This window comes from Sceloporus occidentalis, unplaced genomic scaffold (genome assembly GCF_023333645.1).
Source record: "Sceloporus occidentalis isolate IW3139 unplaced genomic scaffold, rSceOcc1.0.p SCAF_63, whole genome shotgun sequence".
Lineage (NCBI taxonomy): Eukaryota > Metazoa > Chordata > Lepidosauria > Squamata > Phrynosomatidae > Sceloporus > Sceloporus occidentalis.
In genome coordinates this window covers 2,176,893-2,189,435 of record NW_028317043.1, presented here as the reverse complement: position 1 = coordinate 2,189,435, position 12,543 = coordinate 2,176,893, and the positions used below count along the sequence as shown (strand labels likewise).

The following is a 12,543-nucleotide window of genomic DNA, read 5'->3' as shown; positions in this document are numbered from 1 at the left end:
ACATTAGAGCCGGTACAGGCCATAAACCCGGTTTGTGTCCTTTGTCTGACTGCCTTTTAATGTCATTCGGATTGGACATTACAGCAGCTCTCGGGAATGATCTACCTTTATATAGACCTGTGTCTGGCTCATTGTATCGCGTGACCCAACGCGCTCGTAACGGTGCATTAGCTCCAGCCGTTTGCACGTTCCACAGGTCTCTGCCTCTGTAACACAACACTGTACGTTTAATCACTGTCAAACCTAAAAGAGTTTTCTTTTTTTTTTTTTTTTTTACTTTTTAAACAGTATTCTCAAAAGAAAAAAATTTGCATAACAAATGGAAGCAATCTTTCTATAAAGTATATCTACCCAGCGACGACGCAATCTTTGTTATTTTTGTCGGCCGGCCAGAATGTGAAACATGGGAAAAATAAACAAAAGTTAAGGGATGGGATTTCCGCTATGTGTTTACGGGAAATATTAAGCCTGCAAAATACAAAGCAACTTGCGGGGTCGGCGGAAAGGGTATTAGGAGCCAAAAGCAAGATTTAAACTTCAGCTTTACTTCTCCTTATTCTTTGATTTATTCTACGACGGTTAGATCAAGGATACAACATATATATCAATAACACTGAACAGATATAATGTACCATGCAAAACTCTCACTCCACATATATTTATATATATATATATATATATATATATATTTATTTTTTTTTAAACCTGAATTAAATGGATATGATTGTAAATCATTACTCTTAACCACATAGTGATGGCAAATAAACCATAAGGCTACATTATGTCAACCCAAATTCAAATCCTAATAATAATAATAATAATCTACATAGCAAACCGCCACGCTATACAATAAAAGAGTAATTTCTCTCTAGAAAACAGTAAGATTGTGAAACAGGGTTACCCAGACACATTTCTCCGTTATTGCACAATCCCAGCATCAACTACGAGACATTTTCCTGTTGTTCTAAGATAGCTGTAGGAAATTATAGCCTTTGGTGCATTCTCAGTGTTCTCAACCCTCCTATTAAGTGAATTATGGTTAATACTTAACGACGGTATATTTTATGTTGATTCTTTTTAACAATTCGCAGAGCATTGTAACATCGTCATTACCTTCAACATTAAATCCAACTCTCAGACAGTTCTATCAGTTACAAAATGGCATTTAGGCTTCCTGACTATAATCTCATAAATTAGACAGTGCTTATTGAAAAGGATCTACAGTTCCATGTAACATACGCCAGTGAAAAGGATTGTTCTTTGAACTAACCAGATGTTTGGAAGAGTATATAGTTAGAGATTATTAATGTAAAGCCAATCATGTTGGCGTAATTAAAATTGATTGGAATGTATTGGGTCATTTGTCATTATTCTACACATATTATGTACAAGAGAAGTGATATATATGTTTGTTGTAAATAATACTCGATGCTGTATTTACGTTATTCCTACTTTATTTATGATGGCATTTTGAGTGGAGGAAGGGGTGATTTAGTTACAGCTAGTAGATCCATTAGGGCTACTAGGGCTGGGTTTCAATGGAACCCGAGGACCATTTTGACACTTTACTGAAATAATAATATATTGTATAGAGAAGGTAATTGTTATAATTGTTTGTGCCCAAGAAGCAACTCACTAGAAGGTGGCAGATGAGTGGAGTAGCCTCCCAGCAGAACTGGCAGAGGTTAACACAGTGAGGGTATTAGACATGTATGGGATAGTCGTATGGCTCCTGAATCTAAGACGAGACCAACGACTGATTAAGATTTGAGTAAAATGTGCAGACGAGATGAGCGGAGTCATTCTCTCTGCTTTTAAATTCTATGTTTCTAGCCTCCAGGGCTACTGAGGGGACCCCAAATGTTTAGTAACCTGCTGAATCTGTCAATTGGATGGTAACGTTTTGGTGAAATGATAACATGGCTTTAGTTATGACATTCCCATTGATCGATATCTGTACACATCAAAGTAAGTGTCCAGTGTGCTAGAGAAAAGTTATATATTAAATATATTAAGGGGTTATATAGAAAATGGCCAATTAAAAAAGCAGTTGTATCCTTATAGTAACCAATGAAATCTCCCTGATTAGACCATTCCATTGGTTGCTATGGTGATAAGACCACTTTTGAAACCGCATCAGAATCACTTTTTATACATAACCCTCCCCCCCTCCCGCTGTTCCAAAATCATTTAACCATTTCCTTATCATTATTTGGGAAACACGGTTCAACAAAGTAACCTAAATATAGAATTTCTCACTTATTCTTACTGTGCATATTAAAATGTGTTAATTCGCGAGCCTGGGAGGTAATTGTCTAGAACTAATGTTCTCCCATTGTGTCAGCAACAGAGTATGAGAAATATGTGATAATAAACGGGGGTGTTTTAAAGCAGAGTCTCTTCGATGGCTCTCTTCAGAATATCCACGGCGTGGCTACGTGCTAGACAGCGCCCTTTCGTGATCAAACAGAAACGTGCTATATGTTCAACCCCATTAGATTCTGTGTTCGCTGCTGCAGAATGTGTGAATCTCACCATGCTAAATTTAGCAATCGGCCTTAACCCTACGAGCGCTGCCTAGAACGACGCCTTGTGTATCCTAGACTATGAGCATGTAATTAGTAGGTTTATGATTCGGGCACAGAGATGTCTTAAAAAAGAAGCATTACTCAGCCACAAGTAAATGAAACGCATACCATGTGACACCTTCTGGAATTCATTACTTAATAACAGATCATTCTTACACTTAGAGAAATTTTTTTTTTTTTTTTAGATGGCACATGTCAATCCCAAGGCAGACCGGACATATTATTATTATTATTATTATTATAAATAATATTACTTTCTATAGTTTTATATGGAATAGCTGCCAAATAATTTTCCATGACGTTGCTACAATTTAACCCTGTTATTAGTGACTTGCATACCTAGGACCATAAACAGACATTTTACCTCCATGAAAATTCTTGGAAGAAGTTCTATCATAAACTTTCGATTATCTTTATATAGTAGAAGGTGGAGAATATTGTAAGTGTTTTAGAGGAGTACAAGTTGGCTCTAACAGGGCATGAGCCACGTCGTGGTCAAGCCAGATGTCCGATAGGTCATGAAACAATGGCCTGCCAAGTATATATATATATAGATATATATATGTTCATTTAATGGATTTTATGGAATTCTGTCCTACAACGACCAATGCTAATGACCAGTAGGCATACATAGGCAGCAGAGAAAGAATTTAGCCAGAGGACTAATGTTACTGTTTGCTGCCAAACAATAAGATTAAAAGTGACATTAAAATCATTCAAAGATTGAAGCTTTTAATTAATAATTGCTGGTTCTATACAAATGTTAAATAAATTACAGGCTGCGACACGTGTTCTTAAATAACATCGCATACTGGCGACTCTAACATTAAGCCTTTAATAAATAAACCACATATGGTGACAGCCTACTTTTTACTACAATTTACTCTGCTGTCTCACAGATCCCCATGTAACAAAATGTATCACGTTTCAAACACAGCAATTTGTTGTTACTGGAGGGGGGAAAACTATAAAATCATTTCCCCAGCTTTGAATTTAGATCAAGCCCCCTGAGGGCAATTGTAATGATTAACCCAGGAATTGTTCTGCCCCAAAGCCATCCTAAAGTAATATACTAACATCCCACGGTTAGAGACTAGGAGCGGAAAGGATGACATTATCTTCCACGGGAGGAATTAAAAAAAAAAAAGCAATGTTTGTCCACAGGAGCAAGAAACTTCAGGCCACTTTCCAATGTGTTAGATAATGAAATCCGCTGTTATCTTTACCATGACATCACTTTGTCCAATGTTTACTTAATGTCAGTGATACCTTTTGCTTTGCTTTAGATTAGGCCTTCAGTTCATTACTACCAGCTGCTTGTTCACATTCTACAAAGGAGCATGACGGAAAAGTAGCAATTTGAACAGGGACCTGAATTTCAAGAATTCCGGCTGATTAACTCTTTCAGCACCAGATGTGGCTGCCCGACAAACCATTAGCTGCAAAACATAACACCGCTGGTAACCCATCGTTCATAGGCAGCCATGGGTGTCCTTTGGCAAACCACATGCTGTGGGATACAAGTTCAGCACAACAGGAATTGTTGTGCCAAGCAATTGAGTCGAAGAATGGCCTGTCCACACAGACCCCCCAATTTTACTGCCTTCATAAATGTAGTCATGTTTTGCTATGGGGCAAGCAGCCAGCGAGGTTAATCATAAACTTTTGGGGATTAATAACTAACAGATCAGTGCTGTTTTGCCTTTCTCAAGTACTTCAGATCAGGATACACTCACTAACAAGATCAGGGAGGTGAGAAAGGTATCTCAAGGAGAATTCAACTAGAGACAATCCAATAAAATGCAAGAGCTGCTCAAATTTTTTTTACAAGTTTTAGTCTGGAAGTGGAATACGACTCAAACACCTTTGTGACCCGACATCTTATTGTAGTATTTTAAGGACCAGCATCTTCAATACCTCTTACTAGACATAATGGTCACCAAGAACTGCTCATTGTGTAAGTGATGCAACAGGTCCAGATTATTCTACACACTGGTGTTGAAATAAATCTAGTTGCAACATTTTTAAAGAGTTCGAGACCTCGTATATGTGTCCTTAAAATTTCACGAGTACCCAGGAGGTGGAAAAAGTAAGAAGTTAACCATACAGTCATACTGTTACTAACAACAAAAATGCAACTCATTCATTTTAGTTTTTCTTTTATTTAACTAGGCACAGATTTGGTTTATGGCTGAATTAACTCATATGGTGAATAATGATCTGCTGGAACTAATTACAGCCCTAGTACAGAATTCGGTGGAATTTCCATGTGTGCCAGGACTATAACGTGCTACTTTACAGTGAGTCACTGTGGCTCTTATACACTAGAGTAAATACGTCCATGACTATTTTCCAACTGTTTATGATCACTGACGCATATCAAGACTACACAAGAGGGTTGCTTTATTTCTCAATGGTTGCACTCATTAGGATTCATTGTCATCAATGATTGTGCTATAACAATCCATTAAAGAAGTATAAGTTACACTAAATCAGTCTTCTCAAACCATTTACACCAACATAAGTGAAGCCTGCAACTGGTTGTAGAAATCAAATGGTTAAAATACATGTGTTTTCCTATTTTAAGTCACATTTTCTTTTATATTGTGACTTATAAGAATCAGAACTGATGCTACATCAGTTACATATGTTCATGTGAAACATGGTTTTGTGCATAGCCATTTATTAAAACTACAGGAGATAGGGGGCACCAAACAATCTCCACCAAAAAGAAATACAATGACAATCTGTCCACATCTGTAACAGTTCTTCTCTCTTGTATGGACAAGTGAGATCCTATTAGCAGGGCTAGATTCTTACTCAGATATAGCAGTTCCAGGTTCAAGTACCAAAGTAGATCTTTCCACCATTTATTCCCAAATACCACAAACTTTATTTGCCCACAAAAAACACAGCTAGATAACGCTTCATCAAGTCCTACTGAGGGGCTAACAAAGTGATATGGCAAGGCATAAAAAAATATATAAAAAGCCATCTAATTTCTTGTTTTGGTCCTACTCTCTTTGTAGAATAATACAAAAAAACATAATATCTAAATATGTATAGAACTATCAGATCCTCTTCCAACATTAAATTATGCAAATCACTAACAAGTAAAAGAACATAAAGCAATCTAGCACATGCAGCCACCAGAGACTCAATCCATGCCTTTGCTGTGATGGAACTAGATTTATTATACCTGCAAGCTGGGGATAGCGTTCTTCCTAATGAAATCAGACACTACAAGATACCTGACTAGATCAATATACACAATGAATTGCCTGATCCCTTTCCCACTATGAATACCAAACTAGATGAGTTTCATAAGACAGGCAGCACATGCCCCCCATTTAAATATATTACATTATCATTTTTTGTTACATTGTCTCGCAGTTTCCCCTTTTATCTGTCAGAAGAACAAAAAATACCACCTACCTATTGGGGGGGGGGAATAATTAGCCTTTGGGGAGGCTGATGATTCAGCAAGGTTGCCTTTTTAAATAACCAAAGGGGGCAACTGCCAATTATAGTTGGCACAAGGTAAGTTCATGGGGGCAAGACAAAGTTATCTTTATTATTTATGAATAAAATCATTAAAATGGAAAAAAAAGGCTTGTTATGGATTCTACAAATAAAATCTACAAAAGGAATCAATGACATGTTCATAGTTTTGCTTAGCCCCTCAGCACTCCAAATGGCTAAGCCGTTTCCCTAAAAGTAAATAGCAACAGATTGAACTCAAATGAAATATTTTGAAAGTCTAAATCACTATTCAGAGCAGCATATTTAAGGAGCCAGCGGGACTGCATATGTCAAAGCAATGTCATTAAGCTTCCTCTACAGCTCTCTGCTAAAAAATGTTTTTGAGGAATGAATGGGAACAAGTCAATATATTAGATGGAAACCAGGCAAGACGTTGTTAAGATGGATAACATTAACACACTTCAGTTTGAGCTAACAGAACATTTAGATTTAATATCACAGCCTTGGACAAATGATCTGACATGGGTTTCAATCCCCAATTGATCATAAGTCTGACAATGACACACACACAATACTATTCAGCAAGGCTGATGCTTAAGATCTATACCAGCACACCTTGTATTTTGTGGCCAGTAGGTGGCGCTCCCGACTTTACATAAAATAACACTTACTTGCACTCTCTGTCTTCCAAATCAAAGTGGGGGTTGAAGTTGATCAATATTCTCTGGTATTGTTCTGGGGCCTGTATTAGCCATTCACATTTTTCAGATGGGTGATAGGAATTTGGATATCCAGGAGAAGTAAGGTAGCTAGGATTTGTGATCCTAATAGTATCTCCACATTTATCTGTATTGAAACAAAGAAACATTTATAAGTACAATCACTTGGTCATTATTTTTCTATTTAAAGAATGTTCCACTCTTGTTTCTAAGCCCTTTTCACAAAGAAATAGCTAACTTTTAATATATCCAAGTGTCAGTTGTAAGACTGTAGCACTGAATCTCACATTTGATGAAACTGGTTCTTGGCTTTAATTGGAATGTGTGATCTGAATTAACATACTCTACATGTTAATAAGGATTCATTTCCTAAAAAGAGATGGCAGCTTTAGTAACATTAAATCTGCAGAATGGGCATTGAACGTGTCCCATGGGCTCTTCAGAGACTCCTGATTATTGTTGAGTAGTATAATCTTATTAAGTAACACATTTAAGTGGCTAGAGACTAAAAGATGTTGTCTACCCCCCTGCAATGTCTTTAAATGATAAGCCATTCCTGGGTCATTTGCTATCAGTGCCTGTTTTTGCTCAAAGCCAAGGGAGCTTTTGTTTCATTGCCCCATAAATCTAAGAAATGTGAAGCTATATGTTCCCTTTGAGCACAGACTAGACAAGATTTAAGTACATTTAGTGGTGCAGAAAAAGATAAAGAGTTGAGTTTAACAGATCAAAGTGAAAAGGGAGAGTTTGCTGCCCTTGCATTAAGTAGAAAACAGTGGTGGGTAACCCAGGCAGAGCAAATGGGAGAAAGTGGGAGCAAACTGGGAGGGAGTCAAGGTGTAGTACAATGTGACAGTAATACAGTGAGTGTTGGTGAGGGGTAGAATGGTACAATGGGAGGTTGGCAAAATGTAGTGAGGTTTTAGAAAATGGGCTATTTGTGTGCAAACTAAGTGGGGGAAAGGTGATAGGGAGGCATAGGGTTTATTCACTAAAGGGAGAGTTTCCAGGTGAGTTGTGTTTTCTACTCCTCCACTTCGCTATTCATTATGAAGTGCCAACACTGGTAGGTTTCTCTAGCAGGCAGGGTTGAGCTGGCCATAAATTTAATGGTTGAAGAGACTTTAGAGAAATCTCATTGTAACTATACATTATACAGGGACAGCCAAGCTGTTCCTGAAGCAGAAGCTCACTTGGGTTGCAAATCTGCCTTTGGTGACTTAACTACATAAAGAAGATATCTAGGTAGCTGAAAATGAATGCCACAAAGGATAACAGCCATGTTGGGAAGTGGATGTACTGAGAAACAGTGTAATCACTAATGCTGTCCAGTACACACTAGATCTGCCTGCTTTGCCTCCCCTATTTGTGTTGTGAGCCTCTTTATACACTGGGGTGGATAAGGTAAACATATGAGGCAGCCACAACCGCACATGGCTTGTTTCATTAATGAAGTGGCTAGAATGTTACCCTGTTCCTTAATAGATTCCCCGTGGAAGGGAAATAACATTCCTGGATCTCAGCATGGATTTCTAAATGTACTGATTTTTTATTACAGGAAAACAGGTCAATTGGAAATGAAAGAATTGCACATCAAAAATGCATAGCGTTTCCATCACTCCAGATTCATTTTACCATAAATTAAAAAAAAAAAGACTTAATTTAAGCCAATGCTTCCAAAAACACTAGGTTTTGGATAGAGTCGTAAAAACACAGGTAGGCTGGATAATGAAAATTACATTTATTTGGATAAATAAAAAGGGATTTCCAATGATACCTTTCTCTTCTGAGAAGGGTAACCACATATATGATGTGGACTAAACTACTCATGGTGGATGCCTGTCCACCTTGTGGACATTTTCTTAATTTAAAAGATCACTTAAAGCATAATGAGAATTGTAGTCCTCATCAGCTGAAATACTAGCGATAACTTATCGTGAGTGATGCAACAGAGTCTGTAGCTAAATACTGACTACAGAACAGTATCTGTTAATGATACTGTCTCATTATAGGCTAGTGTTATTCCCCCAAACAGTATAGCAGAGGATCTGGCATCTGTTACACCAGATTGACATAAAGCAGGGTGATTCCCAGCCACTTTAGAAAACGTTTACATGGATCCTTGTAGAACCAGTGCTCTTTAATCTGCACATTTGGAGAAAGTGTCATTATAACAAGATAATGTCTTATGTCAGACTCACTGGCTCTGCTACATTTGGCCAGACACAGCAGACTAATAACTACAGTTCTCAACGACTCCTGACCATTAGGTCTAAATAAGGCTAATCATTTTAATAAAGAAGTGTATTTGGAAAGGCTGGTTTCATCCCTTGGATCCCTAACAAGGTCCATATTGCCGAATTAAAGGGTTAAACATAAAGTTCTGTTTAACACATGCTAAACAACAAAGTGACATTAACATACTAATTATAATACACAAATAGTCCTAACTTTTGGCAGTATTTGATTGTCTATAATAACTCTTATAATAACTCTTATCCTACACATAATACTTTTAAAAAGGTACCCTGAAATTCACTATTTTTACCCAAAAAATGCACAATAATATTTTTATCTAAAATGACAGAATGGCTGATATGTTATTAAATATTAGTATTTAAGTGAGCTGCTCAAAATGTAATGGGTATATAGTTTAATTGGCTTAGTTTTTGTGAATTGATCGGTTTTCAAACAAAACTACGGTCGCAAAGTACACATGCACTTATAGTGTTCTAATTCAGCGCTACTACTAGCGTTTAGGGTAGGATCTTAGCTATATAAGTTCATCCAAACCCTAAGGCTAGGATTCGCAAAATATTAGGAGCATCACATTAACTAATGTGAATGTAAGCTTTTCTTAAAAAAAAATACAATTATTTGGCCATTTCCGCAGAATGTTTTCATAACAAATGTAAGATAAGAATCGTAATCGTAAACATTAGTAAAATGTAACATGGGCTTTCCTAAATACAAACATTGTATCACTGTTTTGAATGATCTCAGAATTTTATGTTATCATCTATATGGGATAATCTGAAGTTCCCAAGAACATTTACACTTGAGCTATCAATAAAATGTACACTTATCGCAGCCCAAACTAAATAAGAGTACACCAGAACTTAACCAAATTTTCTAACTCATGGCTTTTTGCATATTTTAAGACTTAGATATCTAAATATAAAAAATGTGTAATAATGGTACAATGGAGTAGTACGGGGCTTGTAGATGGGCTTCTAAGGTGCTACTCAAGATGTCCCTCTCTCTAGACAGGTTGGGTTACTGTTGAGTGATCTAGAAGACTCACCATTCCTTGTAGCTCTGGCCATATGGACAACCAGGACCCAGCACCAGCAGAAGACCAGCCAGGGATGCATCCTTAGGCTGAAGCTTTAGCAAAATCTTGAAAAATCGCAAAAAAGCCCCCCAAAAAAACAATCAGCAGAAATCCTGTATTCCGAGCTTAGCTCCAGGAAAGCGACCAAATCTGTGTCCTACAACCGAAGGAACTGTTCTGCTTCTCCGTCTTGTATCCTGTCATTTAGTTCTGCGTTTCCTTTAATGTTTTCCCACACTTGCAGATCTCCTCTGTGTTCTGTGTTAGCATCGCAAAAAACAGCTAGATAAATAACATATACATATATTTCTCCTAGTCCAAGTTTAGGAACTGATAAGGAAGCCAGATGAGTCCTTCTTCTTTGCCTACAGAAATAAGGAAGGAAAGACAAAACAATGTATGTATATATATATATATATATATATATATATATATATATATTTATGTATGATTAATGATCGGCTTCGAAATAGCAGTTCTCCGCTGCTAAGGACTTGTGTACAAGCTTTACATGGACACTTCCTATTCAAGGTTCTTTGTTATATAGGGGGTCTGGCTGGGCTGTGCTAGATGTTGATGTAAACATGTATATATAGTGGAAGTGCACCTCTCAGTAGTTCCACCATGAGTGTTCCACAGCAGATGAATGCCTCTGGATTTATGATCTAAAACGAATCAAATAGAATTGCTGCCTTTCCATTAACTCATTTGGTGCCAGACATAATTGTTACCCATACATGGTGAAGGAGGAACAGGTAACCCAGCCCCTATAAAGATTTCACACCCACCCATCTACCCAGCTACAGCTGTATCCAAGCACCAAGTATCTCTGTGTAAAATCACTGACCAGGGTTTGTGATATTACTAAATCATAGAAATATTAAGGTACAGCATCTGAACAGGGAACAAGCAAGCCCTCACCCCAAAAGGCCAGCAACCCAGTATTGAGAGCTGCCCTTATAGGAGGTAAGCACATTAAATTGACAGGCATGGGGAGTCCATCCGCATCAGGTAACAAGCTCATTAATAGAAATAAGATACTCAGAGTTCCCTCCTAGCACCTTGCTCCATTATATGAAATACTGAGTTTAGCCCCCAATTGTAAAATCCCCCTAATCCAAGAATCTGAAATTACACAAATCTATAAAAATACAAGTAAAACCAAAAGAAGGACATCAGCATTGTTTTACCAAATGACACTCTTAATGTATGTACCTTAGAAATCCTGTTAAATCCTAACACTTCACTAAGCAAAGATCTGTCAGCAAGATTACACACACCCCAGGATTAAGATAAGGAAACTGTGTGTGTATTAGTGTGTCACCACAAAAACAAACCAAACCAAAATATCCTGGAAACACATAAGGGGCAAGTGCCTAGTTTGACCACATACCAAATTATCACAACTATATCAGCTTGGTGCCAAGGTGACAGAAGCCAAGAGGATGCAGAATTTACAATCATCACTTAAATATTCTGCACGTAAGAACTGTGAACAAGACTGTGCTGAGGACTGCACAGAGTATATATATATATATATATATATATATATATATATATATATACACCTTGGAATGTCATGAAAGGTGCAGGTGGGGTGGGGAGATGACATGTCACACCTCCCTGGCACATAAAGGGTTAATGCATTATTAAAGAGACAAGTCTGTTTTACCTGCAGCAGTTGTTGTATCCCCCTTTTTATGATGAAGATGCCATGGAAGATAGGGTTGTGAGTCAGTGATTAACACAAAGTGTGCCTGTTGCTGTAGTTGTAGAGCTATGACCTGCTGCTTGCAGTGTGTGTTCTGCTTGTACTGGTAGCAAATCCTTGAAGGGGATTGAAATCACAAGAAAAAAAAGATCAAGGTTTTCTTAAGCACAGCAGCAGAGAGAGAGAGAGAGATGTGAGGCTCACACAAGTCAATGCCTCTATGGGAAGAACAGGCTAGTGATATCAGCAGAGAGGGTATAGTCTACGAAGCAGTAAGCCAGAGAGGAGAAGGAGGAGTTGAGGAGGAGGGTGATCACAGGGGAGGGAGGGGAGGTAGAGCTCCTTTCTTGATGACTGTGCAGATCACTCACTATTTCAGTTTTCTTTCTCAGTGAGGAATGACTGTGTGTAGGGGCTGTTATAAGAACCAGCTGCTTTTCAATTATCCCCCTGTATATCCCCCCAATTCTTAAGAAGGGAGTTGATGTTTCACCTTGGGGCCAGAGGTATAAAGCTTGGTAGATCAGGACAGAGACAGATGTGGGTCAAACTCTGCAGGGGCATCTCTTGTCCTCTCCTTCCCTCCTTGGCTTGGCATGTCACCGCCTAGGGGGTGAGTTGTTTATTTTGTATACTAGTAGCTCACTGATTGATCTGAGAAAACAAAAGAGGGATTTGGCAAGAGCTGAGAGTCCTCACTCCGGGGGA

General features: G+C 37.9%; 1 protein-coding gene across 1 annotated transcript in view; it reads right to left on the bottom strand.

Annotated features, from left to right (window-relative positions):
• LOC149287178 (neuropilin-1-like) overlaps window positions 1-10,116 on the bottom strand; it is a 73,973-nt gene extending 63,857 nt beyond the window's left edge. The window contains exons 1-2 of the mRNA XM_089493149.1: window positions 10,095-10,116; window positions 6,743-6,917 (exon numbers count right to left, since the gene is read on the bottom strand). Coding sequence (XP_089349275.1) covers window positions 6,743-6,917; window positions 10,095-10,116 — 197 coding nt within the window. The remainder of the gene's footprint in view (window positions 1-6,742; window positions 6,918-10,094) is intronic.
• Between the last annotated feature and the right edge of the window lie 2,427 nt (window positions 10,117-12,543).